A 24407-nucleotide genomic window follows, 5' to 3' on the forward strand; every position below is an offset into this window, starting at 1 on the left:
ACTTACTCGACTCTATTCTAATTCTACTTGCGCTAGTCGGAGTGAGATCCATCCATCCATTACTCACCGTTTTTCTTCGTGTTTTCTTTTCTCCTTCGCGCTTGTTTCCCCTTCTCCTCTCTCCACACCCTCCTCTCTCCTCTCTCGTATCTCCTCCCTCCTCTCTCCTTTATCCATCCCATCTCCTATCCTTACCTTTCCCTCTGCCTCTGCCTCCCCCACTGATTTGGTTCTCCTCCAGTTAAATTTCACCCTCTCAGCACTGGCTAGCTAGGAGTTGTTGTTTCACTCCACCAGAATATTCTGGAGAGGGAGAATAAACTCGACTTATACGGGGATTGCAAGCTACCGAGTGCCGCTGTTGCTGCTTGCTGCTTGTGCTTGCTTGCTTGAAACTCAGCTTCCACCGCCATTTCGCTGAACCCCCCCATCCGCGCCCGAACGCAACCCAACACATCTCCTCCTCTGCGTTTTTTTTTTCTTTCCGATCGCTTCTCCGCTCACTTACGATGATGATGGATTTCCAAAAACACCACCCGCCACCACCCTACCACCCGCACCCCTCGCTGCTGGGAGCGGTTGCCCACGATCCTCGAGGGGCGCCCTCAGCGCCGCCCTCCGCGCGCGCCTACGGACCGCCTCGGCCACCATCACCACGCCCATACTACGAGATGCTTCAGCGACGAGAGTCCGAGATGCCTCGATCGGCTGCCACGACCCCGGGTTACAATTATCCGACCCCTTCGTCCGCTCCCGCCCCCGTTTCCTCCGTCGCGTACACCCATGAGCCCGCCTATGCGTCATTGCGGCCAGAATCATCCGGGTATCACCTTGCACCGACAGGCCATGGGCCCTCCAAGAAGCATAATCTTCCGGCTGGGCAGCGAGACTCGGACAACCGCCATGATCCCCCTTATGATCATAATTACCTCAATCACCAGGATCGACGGATGGTGTATCGTGAAGGTAGGCCAGTCCATTTTTTTCTTGCTCTGAGATATTAGTTTGGTTTGTTTTTCGATCCATCACCTCTGCGCTTCAAGTATTTATGATTCTTCCCGCCGGTGGTGGTGATGGTGGTGTTGTTGCTGGGTGCCTGAGCCGAACTGGGTAGCATCTCGGAAGGCCCGATCATGGATGGGATGGCAGCCAATGCCTGCTAGACATGACCAACGGCAAACATGACAATGTACGGGATAAGCGACCAGGGGCGTGGCAGAAAATGCGGTAGCTGCAGGCGGGGAGATGACTCCTTTTTTTGGTTTTTTTTTTTTCCTTTTTCCCCTTTTCAGTCTCCCGGTTTATGACACATTTCTTCTCCCACAAGCCAAGCTCTGCTGCGGCACCGTTTGGGTTGGGTTGGGTTTGGTTTGGTTTGGTTTGTTTATCCATCGATTTACAAACAACCTTACCTACAAACGGGGAGGGAGGGGGGGAAGCAGAGACTAAGGCGGCCGGGCCAATCAGCGAGGGATCATCAGCCGCGTCTGTGGCGCCTGATCGCCTTCCAGCCCAGGAAGCCTCGGGAGAGCTAGTCCTCTTTGAGTCTAGCATCGACTGCCAGGGCATCCTTACTCGATCGGGACTAGTGGTCCAGGCCCGCCCAGAGTCACGGGTTCTGCCCCGGTTGTGGAACTCGCTTTGCTTTCTTGTCCGTCGCGCGCCTTCCTTCGGGTTTCTCTCCCATTCCCCGTTTATCTCATCCACCATCACCATCAGCTTCGGCACCTTGCGCCTTCACCTTCTCCTCCCTTTTCATCCCTTCTCTTCTTGCGCCCCTCTTCCTTATACCCTATCTTCTGCTCTGTGTCGTTGCGTTTCGGGGTCTGGAATATTCCTCACCGATTCTTGCCCCTTGTTTCCTCCTCCCCTCCTCTTTCGTGTTCTCAGCGCTCCCTCAGCCCCCTCGTCTGTGCATGCGATATGAATCCACCTTCGTCGCATGACCAGGGCCGTCGAAGGTCCTTGGGCGGCAGTGGTAGCTCTGGGTTTCCTGGTATGTGCCAGACATTCTGGCTCGCAGCGTGTTTTGTCGCAGTGTCTATCGCCCGCGCCGACCAATCTCCTTCGCCGGCTGCTATCTGGCTTCTTGTGCTGATCTCCGTCGGACATACTTGGGCTAACTCCGATCACTCTCTGCTCTCCAGGTATTCAAGATGCCTCAACCGCACAGCCGCTGGGCACCCGCCGCATGCCTCCTCCCTCGTCGCCGCAGCACTATCCCGCACGCGCTCCACCCGGCACCACACACTCTCTGCCCACCCCTTTCTTGTCGCGTGAGGCTCCCAGCAATCCGGCTCATCATCGTCCCGGGAGCAGCATGTCAATATCGTCTATGCTGGGCGCGGACGCTGACCGACCAGGCCGGGATGTAGGCTCCTCGATTTTTGGCCGTCTGCCCGTCACGTCCGCCTCGTTTGGCAACGCGCATCCGCCGTCGGCTCCCGGCGCGATGTCGCCGCCGACCGCGCCCGCCCGCCCGTCTCCGCTTGACTACCCTGCCTTCCGACGATCGCAAACTCCTGAAAAATCCTTTGCAAAGAATCAACCCCCGCGACCGTATCGATCGGGCTCCGGTGGGATACCTCAGGCGATTCCCGAGCAGGCCAAGTTCGGTGGTCCGCCACGCGGTCATCCATCCACCCAGTTTCCCGACAAACCTCACTCCACACATCCTTCCCCTCAGATCCCCTCGGCCGATGCTCTGTTCAATGAACCTCGCCGAACCAGCTTCAGTGGACCGGTTCCTCGTCCCAGTAGTCAGCCGCAACATCTCGAACCGCCGCCTCGCACGGCCGGCTACAGTCCGTTGTCGCGACCTATCGCAGTGCCCACAACAACTAGTGTGGGAGAAGGATCTTTTGCGCCTACACACCAGCGAGCCTCGTCCTACATGGGCCACGAGCTGCCGCACAGTCGTTACGGGGGACTCTACACTGATCGTCACGCGGAGGAACAAGCCATCCGGGATCGGGAGCGCGCAGTAGCACATGAAGCCGAGTCCAAAGCTGCGGCTCATGTTGTTCCTCGCTTTGGCCAACCTTATGGAGACCGCGATGCAGCCGCTCCTCGGCCCCAGGGGCCATCCGCCTGGGAGCTTGGACGCTCGCAACCCGCGTCTCCCGAGGTCAAGCGCTTTCCCGCTCCGGAGCCGGGCGCTGGCTTTGGCTTTGGTGCCATCCAGAACTACACCAAGTCGTTGGGGTCTCAGCTAGGCGGATCGCGCGCCCCATCGCTCTCCGTGCACTCGCAGTCCGGCCAGCCTACTCCCCCGTCGCATGAGCAGACACCGTACCTGAGCAAGCTACAAACCGACACGCGCGCCTTCCCGGTCAGCTCTTCCGCTGCCTCTGCGGGTATGATTCTTTCCGCCGCTTCGGATGAACAGCGCCGCAAAGGAAGCGATGAGCTCCTGGCCCATCGGAATTTGCTTGGCGTCGGTCTGGACGCGAAAAGAGGTGGACGAGCCTCCCCGCTGCCCCAGGCGGTCCAGGGAGCTCAGGCGCAGATTCTGGGCCCCGCTGGGGAATCAGGAATCAAAAATGAGCTGGGCCGTGTGTTCTCGGGAATCGGAAGTGGAGTGGGCGGCGTGACGGGGGCCACGGCCGGCAGCGGACCCTCGACGCCCATGACCTCAGCCAGCCCTTTCAAACGGGACAGTGCCACCGCCCGGTCCACCAACAGTGAAACCACAGCGGATGAAACCAAGATTCCCCGTCCTACCTCCGCCAACGGAAAGCGATCTCGGAAATCGCGCGACGAAGATATTCGACCTGAAACCGAGGCTGCGGCATTGGGCGCAGCCTCCCGCGGGCGGCGAAATCGGCACGTCCACCACCACCACCATCAGTAAGCTCCTCTAAACCTTTTTTCTGATTATGACGTATGCTAATCTCGGCGCAGCCATCATCACCACCGGCATAAACCCGAGGAAGAGGCGGCCGCTCTCGGCCAGAATCGACCTCAATCGTCGATGAACTTTTTCCATCGCACTGCGACCCCCGCGGATGGGCCAGCTACCGCGGCGGCAGCGACGCTTGCTCATCATCATCACCACCACCCGCACCACCATCACCACCATCATCACGCTCCCCGACCAGCCGGATCCGCTGCCCCCGCTTCTGTCACTCCCATTCGGGAACCTCGCACCGTGGTAACGATCGAGCCTCTTCTGACAAGCGTCGCCCATCTTCCTCGTCACCACCTGGGCTCTACCCTGTACGCTCCTCAGATCGGGGTACCAACCGAAAAGGCTACCCTCGAGAGTGCCAAATTTGGGTACACCACCACACCTGTTCCTCTGCCCCGCTTCGAAGGCAATGAGAATTGCACGTTCACCATCCGCGTCCCCCGCTTCCGAATCGATAACGGCCGTCGCGAGGAGATCTGTGCTCGCCGTGCGCTTTGGGGAACCGGCATTTATACCGACGATTCCGACCCCGTGGCGGCAGCCATTCATTCTGGCTTCATTCGTGGCGCCTGGAGCGAGGAGGTAGATGTGGACCTGCTTGACCTGGAGATCCGCGACACCTATCAACACGCGCCCCAGACCGCGCAAGACATCGGCCTCGACGAGGGCGAGCGACCCCGCGTGCCCCCCGTTCCCCCCTCCGACAAAGACCTGCACATCACCATTCTCATCCTCCCGCGTCTGGAACGCTACGAATCCAGCGTGCTGTTCGGCCTCCGGTCCCGTGCCTGGGAAGGCAGCCACGACGGCATGAGCTACAAGATCCTGCGGACGGAATGGGTCGACGAGGGCGTCGGCCGCGGCGAAGAACGGAGCGGCGCCGCCCGCCGCAAGCGCCTGCGTACTCTGATGCAGACGGGCCGGATCTGCACAGGTCCCGGGGTGGTCAGACTGGATCAGCTGCGCAATGGCATCCAGGTGCCGCGCCGCAAGAAGATCGAACCGAGTCGAGAACAGCCGTCGCCCATGCAGACTGTCTCGTGAGCGGATTTCAGTTAATTTCAATTGTGATCTAGTTATTTGAAGCTCTTCTACTCATTCGTCTGGAAGTGTTCGGCTTTTGCCACTGTCTATCTGTCTTTGTACGGTGTTGCGAGGGTCTTATTTCTATATGTTTCATTGAGGTATCATTAGCGAGGCGTAGGGTATTTTTTTGTGTGTGCAGCTTGATTCGAAGTACATTCTTTCTGCTTATAGGTAATTCTCAAGACATGACCTTTGTGTTTGGTGGGATGATTGACGGGGTTGTGTACCTAGTCGTGTTTTGCCATTAATTGTGCCTGTCTGGCTCTTCCTGCATAATTGGATGTGTGTAAACCAGCGCAGTACTAACACCTCTCTGAAACAATAGCTTGGCGTAATCATCATCCCAGCGGAGAATTACCGGGACTTCGAAGCGACCGGAGAGATTTCAACCTATTTATAAGTAATCCAAGGATTTGCAACCAACTCCAACAACACTTAGCACGATTCACCCATTTTCACATCCAGAACATAACTGAATTAGAAAAGCTTTGTTCTATCATTACTCTTTGGTGATACTCTTTATTCTTTCTTTCTTTCTTTCTTTCTTTCTTTCTTTCTTTCTTTCTTTCTTTCTTTCTTTCTTTCTTTCTTTCTTTCTTTCTTTCTTTCTTTCTTTCTTTCAGATCCTCAGAGTCGTGGAAGCTTCCCGATAATCATGCCTAAACATGGGCTTACAGCTGCTGCTGAAGCTGTAACCAAGCTCCTTGCATTCTCAAGAAATTGCACAGCAACGAACATATCTGAAAGATACAGCACAAAGTTGTTGTGCAAAAATATATCTAATAGTTGTTAGCCAGCTGTCAGAGAAGTCCATCCCAGACAGGACCCAGTATGAACTGTATCATTTTTTGTGAAGAAAGTCCAATGCAATTCGATATCAGGTGAAGGCTTCGCTGCGCACGTTCTGTCGGAAACCGGTCCTCCGGAAGAAGTTTCTGGCCTTCAGTAAAGCTCATTCCCAGTGGTGGGTAGATCAGGCGCATGTGTTTCCCGTTACTGGGACCAACAAGCTCAAAAGAATCAACGAAAAGACGGTACCAGCCTTTTCCCGACGGGCGCTTCGGCGTGGGAGAATTGGTCTGACACTGATGATTCTGTTTCGTGAACCACAGGCCCTGCACACAGACCGTGAGTGTCATATATTTCTCGGCTCTTGAGGGAGTAACGTAGGCTTATGGCACCGTGGTTTCGTGTGAACACGTACTGAAGGTCACGACAAAGCCAAACTGTGGATGATGCACCATACCCAAGCCTAGAAACCACCTGGTATCTGGAATTGAATACTTCGCCGATCGAAACCGGGTAGAACTTTGCCGCCTTTATAGGATGGTAGGTCTTCTTCCTCTATAACCTCGGAGGAGTCTGATATCACAAATCCAGGCTTGGGAAATTGGCGTGGAGAACGGGGAGTAGAGGCCATTGTTTTTACAGGAATTATTGACGGAGATATTAAAGGACGACGCTAGCTTAAGGAAATACTGGGATATGTGGTACCCTGTGATTAAAGATGGAAGGAATCTGGACATTCTACAATATGGACCGGAGCTGTTCAAAGATTAGTAAGTTTGAAAGGTCTGAGAAAGTTGGTTGAGCAGTTCTCCAGGTTTGGTCCCCTTATTCAGAGCTGGACCCAGGAAGACCCCATGTACTGAGTTTCTCCCAATCGTAAGATGGCACATGAAAGGAGTTTCTTTCACGCGCGGGTCAATCAGCATCTTAGACCCAAGGAAAGGATGACCCCAAGGCAAAGTCGCAGGAACAGGCTTAATTCTCGGATACTTTGACCTTCAATGAATCTTGAGGCTTGGTTCTCTTAGAAGGTTATTAGCACTTGTTGTCTGTGTCATCGTCGAAGTTAGGGGATAAAGGGGATAACGTGGGTGTTGAATGATGGGCCTTCGAATGGATCCACTCTTTGGCCTAGCTTTATCTTTCTTCAACATTCACTGTTCTTTTTTCTTAATCATGGCGATCTACTGTGGATACAATATGGAATGAAAGGCTCCACACTCTATTGGTAACAGCTATGGCGTCCGTGCCCCCTCCCCGATCCCCATCAACCCCCCGGCCAGCCCCGTCATGCGCCGATCCAGCAGATCCTCCTCGCTCGCCAGGCTGTTCATGCTTCGATTCCTCTCGCGCAGGGGGATGGTCGCCACGGGACTCTGGAAGTAGTGCGAGACATGTCCCTCTTCCTCTTCCTCGCACTCGAAATCCTCCGGTGGGAGACTGAGCTTGGCGGGCACGCGGTGCTGCCTTCTAGTTCCGACGGCGGGGGAATTGATGAAGCGGCCGCGAGAGACGCTGCCAAGGCGGTAAGGGTTACCCGTGTCTCCGTTTACTGGTAATTGGGGCTGTGAAAGGGAGGTATTGTGGATGGATGCTTCATGGTCGTCATCGGGACGGGGTGGGCCGGTGGAGCTGGCCCTCCCCCCGGCTTTGCTGCCCATCGGGGTCAGTGGGGTGAGTTTGGTGATGCTCATCTCCAGGGGTTTGTCTTCGTCGGCGGAGGATTCGCCTGTGAGACGGCGTCTGTGGTTGCGGGCGCGGGTGCGGTGGTTGTTGTGGTGCTGGTGGGTGAGGAGGTGCTGGAGGCTGTGGAGCGGCGGGGGTTTCTTCTTGGCTGGTTGGGTGAGATCGTGGAGAGATGACAACAGGCTCGAGGAGGAGGCGGGTTTGGTCTCCGACAAGGCGAAGAGTTCGCTGATCCAGGTGGCGCATCGGTTGATGTGTTTCCAGCTTTCAGGGAAAAAGCCGGCCATCTGCATGAAGCCGTGCGAGACGCCGGGCAGCAGGGAGACCTCGACGTGGTCCTTCTCGTTGAAGGCGCGGTGGGATTTCTCGAGGCCGAGGTCCTGTCGTTCTTGGAAGTGTCGTAGTTTCGCCTGACGGAGGCGCCCGGCGAATATCACTGTGTCGTCGACTAGAGGATCGCGTTCGCCGGTGATGATGTACGTCTTGGGGAAGCGCGCAAGGATCGCCTCCGGCGCGAGGGTCGGGGAGAGGAGATAGTCTGTGTTGAAGTCGGGACGGTTATGCGGTCCGATGTAGAGAATGATCATTGCTCGCATCATTTCCGGGGTGAGGACACGGTCCTGGACGTACGAGATCACCGATGATACTGCTAGGCGAGTGCGAATCTGCTTGGGCTGGTGCTCGGCGACGGCGGTGGCCTCGGCCTCTTGAGCCAGCATGGCGGATTTGTGCCGGTGCTGGGCGAGTTTGCGCGTCGTCTTTTCGCCGAGGTCGTTGGCTTCAAGGTCCATATCGGAGCACGAGTCTTGCTGGAGGTCGGCAAATGATGTACCGGGAGAGGTGAAGGGGGTGAGGCGCTGATAGTCCATGTTCTTGCGCTGCAAGACGTTCTGGTTGGTCCGACGGGTGCTTTTCTCCTGGATTAGCGCCATTTGCTCCTCCGTCATCCAGCTTTCAATCTTCATGTTCAAAGCGGGGTAGGCTAGAACTAGCCCGTCAGGCCGTGGGAGGACATTCTGCCCTTGCCAGAGTGACGCATCCGTACTGCCCGATTGGAGGACCATCAGCGTCATGCCTACAGCGAGGTTTGCGCCAGCGCTATCCCCCGTGACGACGATTCGAGGATGGGTTTGTCCATTGAGTCCAATACAGCGCCCACGGGTGGACACAATCGTGTGGTACACGTCGTAGCATTCATTCAAGGCGTACGGATAAGGATACTCCGGCGCCTTCTTATAGTCCAGGCTTAGAATAGGGACCTTTGTCCGCGCGGCCCAACTCAACAGTCTATCCTCTGAGTTCCGAGGGCTCATTGACACAAAACCCCCGCCAGGGATGTCCAACACAATGCATGTCTGATCCCGCAGTGCACTCAGCGGGCCGTCAAAATACAGCCACGCATTCGTCGGCTGCTCATATATCGAAGACGCCGGTCGAGGAATGCGAATCGCCCGAGGCGCATATTTAGTGAGTCTGGGACGGGTCAGGCTCGCTAGGGCCCAGAGATATGGCGAAGTCCCTTTGTTCCACGAGACACGCATGTGGTCCAGTGTCAGCGTGGCCCGGACCCGACGGACCTTTTCATCCGCCCTCTCCGCGGCGATGAGATAGTACATAGTGAAGACCAGCGATGCTATCTCCCGCAGCCACTTGGGCTTGACTTTCATCGCGGTCCAAAAACCAGCATCCAAGGCGGTGGCGATCCATGTCGCTCGGAAGAAAGAGCGCGAATATAGGTTTGCCAGGGGCTCTGGACATTCGAGGCCGACTATCTTCGCAAAGTTGCGACTGACATAGAGCCAGAGGAAGACGATGACCGTAGTTTGCCAGACGCTGAGCTTTTCCGTGAGGCGGGAGGAGAGTTTGCGTACAACGGGTGGGCCATGCTTGTTTCCCCTGGGGTTGTCAGAGCCACGCAACAGAGCTACGGGGACACCGCGGACCCATGTTTGTTGGAGTGTCGTACCTTGTCAAGTATAGCGACCAGAAAGCGAACACGGCCAGGACCTGAATCTTTCGGAATTTGGTGGACGGCCTTCCCAGAAGATGGTCTAACCCGCTCTGTTAGGCACCGCTCAAATGAAGATGGTGGACACCACAATGCAACTTACCTATCATGTCTTTTAGGCAGAAGCAAGAGTCTAAATCAAAAGATACAGCGTTCTAGGTGGATTCGTGAAATTATGGAGTTGTGACTTGAAAGAATGCAAGCAAGTATACACCAAATCCTCAGCAAGAGCGTACAACGAAGTGATTGAGAAGGAGAGAATAGGAGTTGGTTGGAAGGAGTTGACTCTTGAAACCGGTAATCGAACAAGGAACAGAGAAGAGGCCAAGTGAGACGCCATGGTGGCCAAAATATGGGGTAGATAATAGTTCAAGAAGAGTGTGGTCAGTCCGTCCGTCCGTCAGCCATGGATACGGGGCAGCAAAAGCCAACGAAGCCCAGCCGAGCATGTGAAATCCCCACCAGGGACCATGCCTGCTGGCTGAATCCAGTGACGTGGAGCTTATTCACCTGGGGTAAGAATCAGCTGGAGACATGGTCGCGGCAAAACGATCTGCACTTGATCCGGTGCAGAAGTGGTGCTAAGACAATGGTGGGGGGCAGATGAATGGATGAAAGATGAATGAATGGATGTGGATGGAGTGAATGAGTCGGTGAAATGCACCCGGTCTGTCACATGTCAGTTCATCCCCTCCTTCCTCCTTCTCCCCTGCAGTCCCGTGACCCCCACCGGATCAGCTGCGCCAGAACTGACTCCAAGTATTTTCCAGCCATTGTTCTATTTAAGGTGTATGATGGCTAATTGATTATGCTGATCTGACCCTAGTGCACACTCGTCTATGCAGACTGTATAAACCACTCGTCGTATTACTACATCAACCCCACGATCTACAATCTCCGACAGTAGTCTCGTCCACGCGCAACTTGCCAATCGCAGAGCCAGACCTCAAAGGCCATGCTGATAAAACCGGCAATGCAGACGCCACCCGAGTCACTCGCCGTCGTGGCTCCCAGCGAGAATTCCCGATCCTCCACCGGCACCCGATCGGCGATCTCAGCAAAAGTGCTGACATAGACAAGGCCGCCCAAAAGCCCTTCCCAGAAAACGATCCCAAACACCAACCACACGCTGGGGATGAAGTTGAACAACGAGTGTAGCGTCAGGAGGATCAGGTTCAGAAATTGTAACAAGGACGGAAAGTACAGACTATGGACGCGGAAGAAGGGGGTCGAAGACCGGGAGATGAAGACCCCAACTTGGTAGATTGCATTATAAGCTGGGTAGAATGCGCGGTAGTGGTCGAATGGAGAATCTTGGAGAGGGAAGAGCAACGTCGGTGCGACACCCTGGTTAATGGTGTACTCGGCGACATAGACCAGCAACAGTGGGAGCATACTAGAAGAATTCGTAAGAACATGCATTCGAGTGGAGTGAATGCAAGAGATACTCACAAGGGAAGAAAGAGTCCCTTAGATCGCTGTAGGTTAGCCTTAAATGCCTGCCATCCAAGGCCAGTCTCGTGGGAAGCTGGCTTTTTCTGACTCTGGCTCTCATCGGTCGATTCGTCGAGCAACTGCTCCCGCTCATCAATGTCATCGGCTGAGTGCTCCTCCCGAGAACCGTAGCCTGTCCTCCGCGCCGAGAACGAGCGCACCGGGGACTGTGGTAGAATCGTGAAGAAACTAATCACCATGACCGCCGGCAAGCACGCCGAGGCCAGAAGAGTTGCTTTAACGCTGAAGCCGAAAGAGGTGGTGGCTAAAGCGTATGCGCCAGCACCCACCAAGCCTGCAGCACCCGTGCCACTGCCCCAAGAGGCCAGACTGAACGGGCCGTAGTGATGCGTGAGAGCGATAAAGGAGAGCTCGCCTCCTCCGCTGGACATACTCGACAGGATGATGCCTGCAATCTTAGTGGCAATCGGGCCGCCGTCCGTGTAGGCCGGGCTCAAGGCAACGAGCAGCATGCCGGTGGTAGAGAAGGTGACGAACACCAGGACCCTTACGGGATATGGCACCGCCTGGATGAAATACGGGGCCACCAGCTTGGTGCCGAAGGAGGGGATAACGTCGGCGAGGAGCACCACGCCTTTTGGGAGGTCGGGGCCGACGAGGTCCAGGGCGGCAGACAGGATAATGACATAGAGGACATTGTTGATCAAGCCTGTCGCAGATGGGGCAGGTAAACCCCGGCAGCGATCAGTACGGCTATCGCCAGATCGAAGGGGTCAGCGGAAGTAGATCGAGCTTACCGAAGAGCCAAAATGCAACACAGACTCTTGGGTCAGCTCCATGGAAGAGAGCCGCAAGGCGTCCACGAAACTGGGACCATGACGAAGATGGCGCTCCGGGCGCTTCGGGGAGAGGCAGCATTGGTGGTTCGTCTTCTCTAGACGGTGAAGACATAACCAAAAAGGAGGGCGGGAGAAACTACAAGGAGGGTTGAGTTGAAGTGAAGCATACAGCAGAAGCAGCAGTCAGTGCCATCAGTGAAAATACAACAGGGAGGTCAGTTATAATTTATTGCTGCAATGGGCATGTAATGAGCTGGAGGTGACATGACGTTGACGATTGAAGAGCGGACGGTGAGAACAACCAAACTGCTCCAGCCTGGCCTGCCGTCCTCCGCACACGGGTTAGTGCCCCACGTGACTGACATAGAGTTTCTTATCGACGATGGGCATGTTGGCAGTATATTGAAGCCCCATCGAATTGAAGATAGATCATCATCTATGAAATGCTATCAAGATTACAGTAAGCACAGTACACACTACAGTACAGCCCTACCATCAAAGCTCACACGCTACTACAAACAGTGCCTGCCGTGCAATCCAACAAGCCAATCGCCCCACTGAGCAGTTGCATAAGCCCAAGCCGAGATCCCCGAGACGCGGCTATCGGGACAATCAGGCTTATCGGTGTTTCCCTCTCCCGCCCTCGATTTTCTTCTCCGCCACTCCTCCGCATCTTCTACCGAGTAGAACGACTATTCTTCCACAACACAACTACACAACACACCGTTTAACCACAGCCCCATCTACCTTACATTATACACCCCAAATTCCAACCTCACACCCAAAACTCAACCAAAACATACGACCAAAATGTCCCTCCTCCAACCCACCCGCCGCCTTCTCCACCTCCACCTCACCAAGCCACCCACCGCCACCAAAACAACAATCATCCGCACCTTCACAACAACCCCTACCCCCCGCTCAGAAGACGAGAACCGCCCTTCGTTCGCCTTCAACCGCGGCCCCGCTCCTCCCCGTCTCCCGAAAGAACAGCAGGAGATCTTCGAGGAACTCCAGCGCAATTCCACCGGCGCATTCAGCACCCCGCGCGTCAACCAGTCCCCGGCCTCCACAGCGGCGGAGATCAAGGCCACAGGCAAGGGCGAGGAACTGCACCCGGACATCAAGACGGGGCTGAAGCCCGAATTCGAGGGGGAGAAGAATCCCAAGACCGGGGAGATTGGGGGCCCCAAGAATGAGCCGTTGCGGTGGGGCGCTGGCGGGGATTGGAGTTATGGGGGGAGGGTGACGGATTTTTAGATTCGGGATGTCGCTTGGGAGGTTTGGGGGGGTGAGTATTACTGTTTTGATTGAAGGGTTGAATGTTGGGTTTCTATATGGTGTGTGTGTGTGTGGGTCTGCAAACTTGGATGTGTCTTTTTTTTTTTTGTGGCTATATGCATATCATGGTTGTTTGTACGATATTCATCTGAAGCTGCTTTACACTGTTTTATTACGACTATGCGCAAGAGTACTGTGCTACGGTACTAGTGACACAATGGCTAGGAACGGTCTCGCTGTACATACACAATTGTTTGCTCACCTTGATGCTGTAATTTCTGAATGCTCAAGCTCAAAAAATACCACTATCTGATCAATAACACAGGAAGATGTGGCTCTCTCTACTTATCCTCCTCACTCCTCGCCAGAATCGCTTTCCCAGCCCGACTCTCATTGAACCGCCCTAGCTCCCCACTGATCCACGCTCCAATCCGCGCCATCTCCTCCAGGTTAATCCCCGTATTCATCCCCAGACTGTGGACCGTGTGCACCATATCCTCCGTCGAGACATTCCCCGTCGCGCCCTTGGAGTAGGGGCAGCCCCCGAGCCCGCCGACGCTACTATCGAAGATGCGAATGCCATGCTCCAGCCCTACGATCGTGTTGACCAGGGCCTGGCCGTAGGTGTCGTGGAAATGCAGCGCGAGGTCGGTGCTGGCGATGCCGGCCGCGTGGAGCGCCTGCAGCAGCTCCATGGTGCGGGGCGCGGTGCCCATGCCCGTGGTGTCCGCCACGGAGACCTCGTCGGCGCCCATCTCCAGCAGCGAGCGCGTGATGTCCGCCACCTTGACGGGCGACACCTCCGGCCCTTCGTAGGGACACCCCAGCGCCACCGAGACGTAGCCGCGCACGCGGATGTTGCGCGTCTTCGCCAGGGCCACCACCGGCCGCACGCGCTCCAGCGACTCGTCGATCGTGCAGTTCGTGTTCGCCTTCGAGAAGGCCTCCGTCGCGGCCGCGAACAACGAGATCTCCGTCGTGGTCGCCGCGGCGTCGGCGGGCACGCCGGTGGTGTCCAGCACTTTGATGAGGTTCTCGAGGCCCCGGACGTTCGGGACCAGGTAGTTGTACGCAATGACGTTGGCCGACTCCGGCGGGGTTTGCAGCAGCTGCTCGCAGATCTCGGCTGTGCTGGCCATCTATATGAACGATCAACCGGCTGTGAGTATTATATCAAGGTTTGGTTGCAATTGCGTGAGACTAAGTCTGAATCTCGGATGCTCCCCTAGAGGATATAGCCACTCCCCCGCACAAGCTACAATGTATAAAGACAGCTACTCGCGTACCTGAGGCACCCATTTTGCAGGAACAAAAGATCCAGCCTCAATTGTCGTCACGCCCGTCTTGGCCAGTTTCCGGATCAGCTCGAGTTTGGTTTCGAGCGGGATGGACTTTTTCTCGTTCTGAAGGCCGTCTCGTGGGCCGACCTCGACGATGCGAACATGGTCCGAGGTTAACCGCGCCTCGGTCGCAAAGCGGCGGCGAGCTGCTGGGGCAGAGCGCAGGACGGAGAAGAGACGCATTCTAGGCTTGAAGCTCATCATGATGAAATTTCGTATACTCAGCAAGTTAGTGGTCAGATAAGAATGCATTCAATGGTGGAAAATGTAAGAAGCTAAGGTATTTTATAACCAGAAGATGGGGGGGAGGGTGATGATGATCATGATGTTCCGCCCGCCGAGCAAATGCGGAGAAGCGGCCGACCCAAGCCCGTGACCCCCCACTTAGTCAGAATTAAATTATCCTCAGCCCACTATGCGAGCCATCGTCCGATAGGAATTATCGCGACGCTTAACAACCACACCATACCACAATCTTTGGTTCTAAGTCATTGCGCCCGTCATGGAGGAAACATTAAACCAACCAGCAACATCGAGTGCCCCGCTCCGCCAACCCAAGAAGAGATTCATCGGACGGCGCACCGCCGATGCCCAAGCACAGAAGGAAGGGACCAGCAGCCACCAAGATGTCGAGTCGACGAGCATACAGAAAGGTGCGGCCGCCCCCCTCTCCCTCTGGCATCTAAAGAACCACACCCCAGAAACCCATCACTAACCACCAAACCAACAGCCGCCCCAAGACGCACCCCGCGAACCCTGAACCAAGTCCCGCCAGAGATCCTCGAAGACCCCGACATCCAAGCAGCGATCGCCCTGCTCCCCAAGAACTACTCCTTCGAGATCCCCAAGACCATCCACCGCATCCGCACCTCCGGCGCCAAGCGCGTGGCCCTGCAATTCCCAGAGGGCCTGCTCATCTTCGCGACGACGATCTCGGACATCCTGACGCAATTCTGCGCCGGGATCGAGACCCTGATCATGGGGGACGTGACGTACGGGGCGTGCTGCATCGACGACTACACGGCGCGGGCGCTGGGGTGCGACCTGCTGGTGCACTACGCGCACAGCTGCCTGATCCCGGTGGATGTGACGCAGATTAAGACGCTGTACATTTTTGTGGACATCAGCATCGACACGACGCACCTGCTCGCGACCCTCGAACGCAACTTCGTGGCGGGCAAAACCATCGCCATGGTCGGCACGATCCAGTTCAACGCGACGCTGCACGGCCTCAAGCCCGTGCTCGAGCGCGCCGGGTTCCGAGTCCTCATCCCCCAGATCACGCCGCTCTCCAAGGGCGAGATCCTCGGGTGCACGTCGCCAACTCTGGCCGCAAATGAAGTCGACTACCTCCTCTACCTCGGCGACGGCCGCTTCCACCTCGAGTCCGCCATGATCCACAACCCGGATATCCCCGCCTACCGCTACGACCCCTACGCCCGCGTGCTCTCGCGCGAGAGCTACGAGCACGAGGAGATGCACACCCTGCGCCGCGACGCCATCCAGACGGCCAAGTCTGCGAAGAAGTGGGGCATTATCTTGGGCGCGCTGGGCCGCCAGGGCAACCCCCACACCATGGCGATGATTGAGAATCATCTCCACGCTAAGGGCATCCCGTTCGTGAATCTGTTACTGTCCGAGATCTTCCCGGGGAAGTTGGGCGCCATGGCCGATGTCGAGTGCTGGGTGCAGATCGCCTGTCCCCGGTTGAGCATCGATTGGGGCTATGCGTTCCCGCGGCCGCTGTTGACGCCCTACGAGGCGTTGATTGCGCTGGGGATCAAAGAGAGCTGGGACACGGCCAACGGCGGCGTGTATCCGATGGATTTCTACGCCAAGGAGGGCCTGGGCAGGACGAAGCCGAGCCAGGCGATCCCCGCGGGGTCGGCCTGATTCTCGTTCTGGATCTTCACAGATGACACCAACAATCCATAACTCATGATGTATATGAACATTTTTTTTTCTGCATGTTTCCCACGGGTATATAGGGGGGCAGCAAACCCCAAAAAGCTTTATGCTTATAGAGTTAGAAGAAAGCCAGCATGATATCACACTTGGAAGAAGAAAGTCTACATCTCTCCGTTGGGTCTAACATTACATAGATTTCCTTGGAATCGTAAAATAGCACAGCACAAAATCAGGAGCCTTTGATCTCATCTGCACTATCCGTCATGGGATCACTGGCACTGCCGCGTCGAAGTGAGAGGATGCTCTTGCTGGCCAGCTCGTCGGCGGTCCGTTCGGCCGCCCGCCATCGGGTGACGGCTTGCTCGACATCCTCGAACATCTCCAGCGTGTCCTTGATGATCCCTCCTTCGTCGGGCTCAGGGACCTGCGTGCTTGCTCGAGAGCCACTATCGCTGCTCATGGGGAATCCCGGTCCAAAGCCCCGCTGTGGAACGGGGTTGAACATGACGGCGTTCGCAAACATCCGGATCAGCTCCTTTTCAAGCTGGGCCGAGTTGACGATACCCTTGGGAGGGATGACATCCTCCGTCTTCTGGAGCATCAGAACCGCATTCTTGGAAGGAGTACCTGTACTGGGTGCTGGAGACTCCCCATCGCCAGCAGGTGTACTTGCAGCCTCTGTAGCCGCAGCAACAGCCTTACTGCCCTGGTACATCACTGATTTGATGGATTTCAGATCCTGTGGTCGATAGATAAGGTCACGATAGCCAGGAGCATCACGTTCCGCTAGTGGCTTGGCGAAGATAGAAGCATGCTTGTGCATGGTGACATCATTCATGATGGGTGCACCGGTTCTTGGGAAACTACGCGCACACAACACATAAGGGGTCGATTGATTCGGGTCGAGACGGCTGAGCTGACTGGCTTCGGTCTGAGGAGGTTCGGCTTCCTCGCTAGGGGCACGCTTGCGTTTGGGCCGCCCCCGGCCCGGTCGACTTATTGACGGACGTTCCGGCTCTGCGATTTCAGGTACGCCAGCAGGTGTACTGGGCATCTCGTGCTTGACCTTCGGCTGAGACGCGCTTTCCGTGGTTGACTCGTCATCCCGCGACAAAACGGATCGTCCGCGACTCCTCGACGACGCTGTGCTTCGATCTCGATCTTTTGCGGTGGATGGTGTCAGTTTGTCCGCCTTCCTCTTCGATCCTGGTTTTGCATCAGTATCGACGGCGGGCTGGTTCGACTCTGAGCTCGTTGAATTGCCCTTGCGATCCGTTCGGCGTTTCAGACGGCGTGGCTCGGGTTCTTCTGGTGTTGCTTCACGAGATCCAGGCGGGGATGGAGCCTTCTCGCTGATGGGACTGATCTCCTCCGGGCGTGGTCGGTCTGGCGAGCGGGGAGATTCAGGTATGCTCAGACTCAACCGCGGAGTCCTCTTCCAGGGCGTGAGAGAGCCAGTGGTGTCGATCGATGGCCGCAAAGGATGTGAACCCGGTGGACCTGGGATTAAAGCAGCTCGCCCGGTTCCTACTGGAGTCTGGAAGCCAGGAGCTGGAACACCCAAAGCCGGTGAGGGCGCTGCGGGTACTGGGCCCGGAGTTGAAGGAAAGGGTATTGGTGGTTGACCCTGTTGAGCCAACTTGCTCTCAACACTGGGTATAGGTTGCTGAAATGGTAGGACAGGCCTCTCCAAGGGAGGCTTGCTCGAAGGCTCAGGCTTCGGCTTGATAAGTGAAGGCGAAGGCTGAGGCTGAGGCTGAGGTGTCTGGGGAGGTTGATGCAGAGACCATTGCTGGAAACTCGATTGGGGTGGAAGACGTTGAGGAACGGGAGTGGACGTTGTGGCTGGTGCGCCTACTTTAGCAGCAGGCTTGCCAACTGGGGTGGATTGCTGTGAAGTAGGGAGAGCCTTGGGTATGATTTGCGGCTGCATAGGAGCAGACGGTTTGCCAGCACCGAGATTTGAAGAGGTGGTATTCGGCGGTGGTACTTGCGGCGACATGAATGTCACACCGGCTGCTGGTGCTTTCGCGGGGACATTCCGAGGTACGGTATTAGTTTGCGGCGCGGGAAAGGTCTTCCCATTTGGTGTCTGTGGTTGAAGTGGCCTGCCCGTTGCCATCTGTGGGATAGGGGGAGGTTGTTGCACCGATCGCTGCGGTTGTTGAGGTTGGGGCTGAATCGCTCTGGCCGGATCTTTCGGTGGCTGTCCTGCTGGTTGCGCGGGGAGCTGTGACGGCGTCTGAGGTAGGTAAGGCATAGCCTTTGGTGGTTGCTTATCCGGTTGCAAGTCCTTGGGTTGCGGCACAGGCTGTACTTGCGTCTTATCCATGACCGGCAGCGGAGGCTTTGCCTGGGTTGGTGCGGGCATAGGTTGCTGGGGCGGTCTCTCTTCCTTCACATCCAAGTCCATTGGCTCCGGCGCATGTTCTTGTTTCGGGGGTGCAACTGGCTGCTGCGGTGGGCGCATAGTGGACTCCGGCTGTGCTTCGCGTTCTTCCTTCTGCAGCTGTTCGATCTCGTTTCGAATCTCCGTGTATCTCTTCTCCTCGTTCCGTATTTCCCTCGTTACCAGCTCCTTATACCTAGCGTACAAACGCGATACCAGGGTTGGCATTAGGCTTGTATGGCTCGACCTTTTTCCGGACAAATCATCTGGCTGCGGACTCATAATCTTGCGCTTTTTCGGATTGGCGGGACTCTCAGCATGGCGACCATTTGGCTCATGAGCCGCGACGACACCGACCGAGTCGACACCTTCCCTCATCAGCGTCGAATAGAGGTCCTCGAGGGCCTCCGGGGCGAGTCGCCCGGCATCGAAAGCGGCATCTTGGCGAATGAACGAATTGTTGCGGAGAACATCAGAGATGGTCGCGAAACTCGCGGGTCGAGCATCTAAGGCAGCGAGGGACTGGAAAAAGAGGAGCGACTCAAAGGGGGTGTAAGCAGATAGAGGAGGCATCCCCCATTGCCCGTCAGATCGGCCGCCGGGGGAGAGGGATTTTGGAATGGGGGCCACGGTGATAAAAGAGAGAGTCGTTGCGTGACGGTTGGCCCGGCAAGTTAATCCGAACGTTCAGCGTCGACCGTGTTGTAGCTTAGCCCTGTAGTGAAGGTCTCGGTGGGTGGTACCGAATCCAGATAGACTTGGTGCCTTGAAAGTCAGGCCGCCAAGGTCGCGTGTGCGGAACTGGAAGGGAAGAATTAGGGGTGCGGGTTTAGACCGGCCGCGCAAGAAAGGGAAGGGCCAGTCGAAAAATTAGGCAGAAAATCAGAGACGGGAAAAACGCGACCGTGTCAAGATGGGTGACGCGGGGTGGGTGGAAACCGTAGAAATTGGGAGAAAATGGAGTATTGTTAGGGGGAAGAGGTACCCAAAATGGTTTTTAAGAGGAAAATGGACGACAACGATGGTGGATAAAAAAAAAAAAAAAAGGGACGGGGATGGATGGATGGATGGATGGATGGATGGATGGGGAGGATGGGATGGGATGGCGAGATGCAATGGGGGGAGAGAGGGAGGTGTGGATAGGATAGGATGGAATCCGTTCTCGATGTTGCGTTACCTCTCCAAGGAGTGGGAGTGATTCTAGGTTGACTGCGGCACGCACTGCTGGGCTCCAGCACTCCCAACTGCCCTTCACCTCACCCTTTCTCCCGCAACCGATCCGGAAAAAGGCCTGCGAGTCACGTGGGAGACGGGAATGGAGGAGGTTGGAGCAACCCGTATTCAGCAAGCTTATTGATTCACTGGGCATCTATATCTATTGTCAGGGCAACCTGCCACCTTCCAAGCCTAGGCTTGACCATGGTCACTATGCTCAGTCGCAGAAATCTGGCTTGGCTTTCTTTCTTTCTTGGCCCAACATCTGATCTCGGGAGGACTTTCTTACAGTAACACGGCCCTTCCCTCCTTTCCAGTACAGCACATAGAGTGCTCCGTATAAGCGTAACACTGATACACATTTTGAGGTGCTGTCGCTGTCTCACCTATTCTGTCTTCCATCAGAGGCCATGCGACAGTCTGTTCTGAAATGTATTCCTCTGTCAACTAGATCTTTTCACCCACGAATAAACAATACAGCCATCATCATTCCTTCACTCAATACGGAGTACTCTGTAGTAATTCTAGAAGAACAGAGCAGTGGACTGTACCTGGCCTGGGCTTAGTAGCGCCGGCTCTGTGATGCTAGCGTCGGCCCAGCCCGGGACTCTGGGCTGGATTGTACTGTACTCAGATGAACAATACACTCGGGTAGATAAAAAAGCACATACGTCAACACAATAGGTACAATAACAGGTGCCAGGTAGTCTATCAAATAGCTCTCACTCAAAGAATTTTGCCTTCTCGGACTCCCGTGGTCGAATGTCTTAGTCAGTTCAAGTTAGCTTAGTGCATTGTACCAGCTGAAGTATCTTAGCGTGTCGCTTAGATCGAGCGCTATACAGGTTGTCTGTCCAACAAATGTTTAAATGTGATAGGATACTGTGCCGGAAAGGTTGCTCGATGATGATATGCGTATTGATATCTGGGCTGGGCTTTCTTGATATGAGTCTACCCAAAATTAACGGAGGTCTTCAGCAACATGCACATCGTCCCATACCATAAACGCAATCCAGCGTTTACACACCTTGATCGAAGAAAGTTCTGGTATGCTTTGAGCTCACACTGAATGTGGTCGCTGCTTGAACCTCTATATATTTATATGAGCTAAAGTGAAGTAGTGATTAAGAGGCATCTGCGAGCTTGAGGCTGAAAGATACATCAATCAAATGTGAGACAACACTAGGTAGATCCATGCTACCACGCATACCCCAATAACAACCCCTATCAAACAAATTCAACCGTGCCTAGCATGAAACTTGAAGAATCGCCGTGTCAGATTGAAGTGTATTGTATCCTCAATAAGCATTGACCATGCCATGTGAGAGCTACAGACCAGTGTTTCTGTCACATCTCAGCTGCCACCCTGGGACTTCGAGGCCTTCACAACGTTGTCACTGCTTGCGAACAGAGAATCTGCCAAAGATCAAAGGGGTTCAGAATCTGTATGAGAAGCGAAAGCTGCAGATTTCAGTCACCGTGCAAGCGGCCTCGAGGCATAGAAGGAGTGTCCTGAAGGTCTAACGGAGTGAGAGGAGCCATAACATGTTTCGACTGATATTCAGATCTCAACAGTATCACGCTCGTGGGCCAGACCTGTTTCTTCTTCTCCAAACTTGACTCTAGTCTCTGGTACGGAGGTGGGTTAAATAGTACGAGGCTTGGTGGCCTCCACAGCCGCTGCGGTTGGTTTTGTTTGAGGTACCTGTTTCTATGAGATAACTACTAGGTATACATCTTGGAAAATCATGGAAGTCTTCCCTAAATGCCAACCAATCTACCACCATCCAATAGCGTCCGGATTTACAAGGCCTGGCTGGAGTTGACTCAACCGGGAGTTTAGCAGTGTCAATCTTGCGGTTGAAAGGGGCTTTCATGTTAAGAAGCAGCCACCATATGCCAATGTTGACGGTCCTCTCCTTGCCAGGTGCAGCAGCAGCTGTGCGAGCATGGCTGGCGAAAGGGGTTGACGGTGAGTGAAGTCCCCGGAGAAGAGAACCTAATATCGAAACCACTATGAGAAGTTATTTTTACAGACAGGAGTGACAAGATGAAGTATTGAGAACGATCATCATACACATGCAGTCAACTCCGCGTTTGACCGCTGTCAACCCCAGTGCTATATGCTGATAGTTGGAAATTCAAGTGGATAGTTAGTGCTAAGTTAAGAGGCTTGTGGCGGCGGTGGCATTAAACTCAAAGAGCGGGTGGCAGTACGGTCCCGGGTAGAAAGCTCTGGCGAGGATGGAGTTAGGGGGAGGGGCATGGGTCACGTGAAAGGTACCGAGCGGGTACAATCTTCCATAGTTTCAGGGGAAATCTCCATCACAGTTAGAAAGACGGAGCAATAATGAAACTAAAATAATAATACTCACCAACCAGATGGTCAAGAGCTACTAGTAGCCCAGAGTAACAGGACTATTTGCCCACCTCAAAAACTACCGGTGCAGACGGGAGACTACGGACTAGACTAGGCCTAAGCTAAACGTATCCGATTCAATCAACAGGGCACTTCCACCCTCCCTCAGTAAAGGAAGGCTAAGTGACTCCTCCTCCTGCTTGCTATGGACTTGGATGAATGAATGAATATCCAGCCCACCCTGGGAGAATCTTGCATGCACCACCACCAATAACCGATACCAGGAATCCACACGCAGAGAGGGTCTTTGCATCAGATCGCCTCTTGGACCCCCTCCCAGCGCCAGCCATCGTCATTCTGCCGATCGTGCTGTGTGCCCCTGTCAACTGCTTAGTTGTGACCAGGTTATGAGCACTCACCAGACTACTCCGTGCCTCTACTAAAGCTCTGATAACTCAAAAGTGGTCCTTCCCCCCCCCTCCCCCCCTCTTTCCAGGCCTTATAGTTGGTAACCTAGGGACAGCAAGCGCTTGCAATTTGACCGACTGTTCCATGCGTTAACTTAACTCGGTCTTACTTGCCCTCTCCCGTTGGAGAAATCCTTTTGTTCTTCGCCTCTTCTTCCACTCCTCTTTTCTCCTCCTAATCTCCCCCTCCCCCCCATAATTTAAGGCGTAAGGCCCACCCCGTCCGTGCTATCATATCCACTTCCAACACCCCCTGTTCCGCTAGAAACGCGCGCGCTCCCAAATAACACCCCTCCGAGCCTCAGCCTGTTGCGTTTCGCATACTCCTTTTTTCCTTACTTCTCCCGCCATACCTATCTTCCAGTTGCCACAGCTCTCTCGTATCCCGCTCTTCCCCAGCGCCGACGCCCACCGGATCGACCGAGCACTCTTATCACAGCCATCAAAATGTCATCGGACTCGGAGCAAGAATGGAAGCCCAGCGGTCGCCCTCAGTCGTTCGTACTCCTTTGCGCTCCTCTCCTCCGTCCTTGGATGTTGGCGTTGACCAAGACATGGCAGGACCATGGCACAGGCCTTTTCGACCGCGCTGGATAGCGCCTTCTCTCTGGACACCGATGTCAATCATCTCTCACAGACTATCGACCAAAAGTAGGTTCCACTCCCACTCTCAACGCATGTTCATCGTGAGACCCATCCTGTACCGGGCCTCTGTTGACAAGTAACCACACGATCGCATGAGCTGACAGAGCAACGTTACCAGGAAGCTGCAGATGATGATCCAGACCCGCGAACTCGAACAACTTCAAGCCAAGATCCGCGAAGCCGAAGAACGCCTCAAAGCTCGACAGTCGGTGATTATGGAGTCCAGAAACCCTGCAGCGCAAAGAGACGGTCGGTTCTACGGAGGCTCAGGTAAATCGAGCCTCGCCATTTGATCTCGCCGATAACAACACATCGCTAACCGCTATCGTTGCTGATCAGGAAACACATCCGCGTCGTCATCGCCCACCGATTCAGCACAATACTCCAGTGGCGATGAACAGCTGCGACGCAGCCAAGGCCGCAGTTCGTAACGGCATGGAGGCGGGCCAGCGTTGGCACATTAGCATATAATCTGGGTTATGGTTTCAAGGACAGGAGAATTTGATGGGTTTCGACTTCACTGCTACAATATTTTATATATCCTTATCGGGCGAGCATGTTTGGGAGAAATTGGTTTTTATCTTTTTTTTTTTCTGTCTTTCTTTACCTTTCTGTTTGTTTGCACCGGTCATTGTGTTCCCACACTCACGCATGCCTCGTCGCATGGGAGGGTCAAGCAAATATCGGTGCACAGCCTTTGTTGCTCGGGTTCTTTTCGCGCTGGGTAGCGTCGATGACCGAGTTGAGCGTGCATGCCACGATCTCACGGGTCTAGTGGGTGAAGGGGTGTTTTATCATTCTGCTGTGGCGTAACATGTTTCATTATCATATCATATTCTGATAGTCAAGAAGTGGATTATTCCATGAGCGGGTTGTTTCTTGAACGTTTCGAGTGTTTTGTGGAGATGAATTGAGAGTGAGGAAGAAGATGCTGTGGGCTGGCTGCTGTGTTGGTCTTAGGGTAACGGACTGAGTCGCCCCTCCCCTCGAAGGTCTATTTTTAGCCCAACTGTTTGTTGCACAGCATCCG

At 54.9% G+C, this 24407-nt stretch overlaps 7 protein-coding genes across 7 annotated transcripts; 4 read left to right on the plus strand and 3 right to left on the minus strand.

Annotated features, from left to right (window-relative positions):
• The first annotated feature begins 3876 nt into the window (after positions 1 to 3876).
• Positions 3877 to 5057, plus strand: BO82DRAFT_169292 (uncharacterized protein). The gene has a single exon (XM_025630332.1). The coding sequence runs from the start codon at positions 3974 to 3976 to the stop codon at positions 4952 to 4954; it is 981 nt and encodes a 326-aa protein (XP_025488198.1). The 5' UTR covers positions 3877 to 3973; the 3' UTR covers positions 4955 to 5057.
• Positions 5058 to 5383: 326 nt separating this feature from the next.
• Positions 5384 to 6395, minus strand: BO82DRAFT_422976 (uncharacterized protein). Its single transcript, XM_025640227.1, has one exon. The coding sequence runs from the start codon at positions 6133 to 6135 to the stop codon at positions 5797 to 5799; it is 339 nt and encodes a 112-aa protein (XP_025488199.1). The 5' UTR covers positions 6136 to 6395; the 3' UTR covers positions 5384 to 5796.
• A 625-nt stretch (positions 6396 to 7020) lies between these two features.
• Positions 7021 to 14598, minus strand: BO82DRAFT_377603 (CLN3-domain-containing protein; the record flags this gene model as incomplete). The annotated part of the gene is made up of 8 exons (XM_025637586.1): positions 7021 to 9367; positions 9438 to 9532; positions 9716 to 9766; positions 10425 to 10875; positions 10932 to 11643; positions 11732 to 11868; positions 13400 to 14193; positions 14341 to 14598. 8 exons carry the CDS (start codon positions 14596 to 14598, stop codon positions 7021 to 7023), a joined length of 4845 nt encoding a protein of 1614 aa, XP_025488200.1.
• A 231-nt stretch (positions 14599 to 14829) lies between these two features.
• Positions 14830 to 16442, plus strand: dph1 (2-(3-amino-3-carboxypropyl)histidine synthase). Its single transcript, XM_025636108.1, has 2 exons — positions 14830 to 15047; positions 15125 to 16442. Exons 1-2 carry the CDS (start codon positions 14897 to 14899, stop codon positions 16285 to 16287), a joined length of 1314 nt encoding a protein of 437 aa, XP_025488201.1. The 5' UTR covers positions 14830 to 14896; the 3' UTR covers positions 16288 to 16442.
• Positions 16343 to 19692, minus strand: BO82DRAFT_357769 (uncharacterized protein). The gene has a single exon (XM_025636109.1). It carries the CDS (start codon positions 19262 to 19264, stop codon positions 16532 to 16534), a length of 2733 nt encoding a protein of 910 aa, XP_025488202.1. The 5' UTR covers positions 19265 to 19692; the 3' UTR covers positions 16343 to 16531.
• A 2705-nt stretch (positions 19693 to 22397) lies between these two features.
• BO82DRAFT_169387 (uncharacterized protein) lies at positions 22398 to 22805 on the plus strand. The gene is made up of 2 exons (XM_025630333.1): positions 22398 to 22726; positions 22789 to 22805. Exon 1 carries the CDS (start codon positions 22485 to 22487, stop codon positions 22674 to 22676), a length of 192 nt encoding a protein of 63 aa, XP_025488203.1. The 5' UTR covers positions 22398 to 22484; the 3' UTR covers positions 22677 to 22726; positions 22789 to 22805.
• Positions 22771 to 23820, plus strand: BO82DRAFT_318471 (uncharacterized protein). Its single transcript, XM_025632645.1, has 4 exons — positions 22771 to 23229; positions 23294 to 23383; positions 23496 to 23647; positions 23717 to 23820. The coding sequence occupies exons 1-4, from the start codon at positions 23180 to 23182 to the stop codon at positions 23806 to 23808; spliced, it is 384 nt and encodes a 127-aa protein (XP_025488204.1). The 5' UTR covers positions 22771 to 23179; the 3' UTR covers positions 23809 to 23820.
• The last annotated feature ends 587 nt before the right edge of the window (positions 23821 to 24407 follow it).

The sequence above is a fragment of the Aspergillus uvarum genome (assembly GCF_003184745.1).
Source record: "Aspergillus uvarum CBS 121591 unplaced genomic scaffold BO82scaffold_61, whole genome shotgun sequence".
Classification (NCBI taxonomy): domain Eukaryota; kingdom Fungi; phylum Ascomycota; class Eurotiomycetes; order Eurotiales; family Aspergillaceae; genus Aspergillus; species Aspergillus uvarum.

Excerpts from the sequence above, each read along its gene's own strand:
- BO82DRAFT_169292 (XM_025630332.1), top strand. The coding sequence starts at position 3,974 with ATGAACTTTTTCCATCGCACTGCGACCCCCGCGGATGGGCCAGCTACC.
- BO82DRAFT_422976 (XM_025640227.1), bottom strand. The coding sequence starts at position 6,135 with ATGACACTCACGGTCTGTGTGCAGGGCCTGTGGTTCACGAAACAGAAT.
- dph1 (XM_025636108.1), top strand. The coding sequence starts at position 14,897 with ATGGAGGAAACATTAAACCAACCAGCAACATCGAGTGCCCCGCTCCGC. Across the intron at positions 15,048-15,124 it reads GTCGACGAGCATACAGAAAG|CCGCCCCAAGACGCACCCCG; the intron begins GTGCGGCCGCCC and ends CCAAACCAACAG.
- BO82DRAFT_357769 (XM_025636109.1), bottom strand. The coding sequence starts at position 19,264 with ATGCCTCCTCTATCTGCTTACACCCCCTTTGAGTCGCTCCTCTTTTTC.
- BO82DRAFT_169387 (XM_025630333.1), top strand. The coding sequence starts at position 22,485 with ATGAATGAATATCCAGCCCACCCTGGGAGAATCTTGCATGCACCACCA.
- BO82DRAFT_318471 (XM_025632645.1), top strand. The coding sequence starts at position 23,180 with ATGTCATCGGACTCGGAGCAAGAATGGAAGCCCAGCGGTCGCCCTCAG. Across the intron at positions 23,230-23,293 it reads CCCAGCGGTCGCCCTCAGTC|GACCATGGCACAGGCCTTTT; the intron begins GTTCGTACTCCT and ends AAGACATGGCAG. Across the intron at positions 23,648-23,716 it reads TCGGTTCTACGGAGGCTCAG|GAAACACATCCGCGTCGTCA; the intron begins GTAAATCGAGCC and ends GTTGCTGATCAG.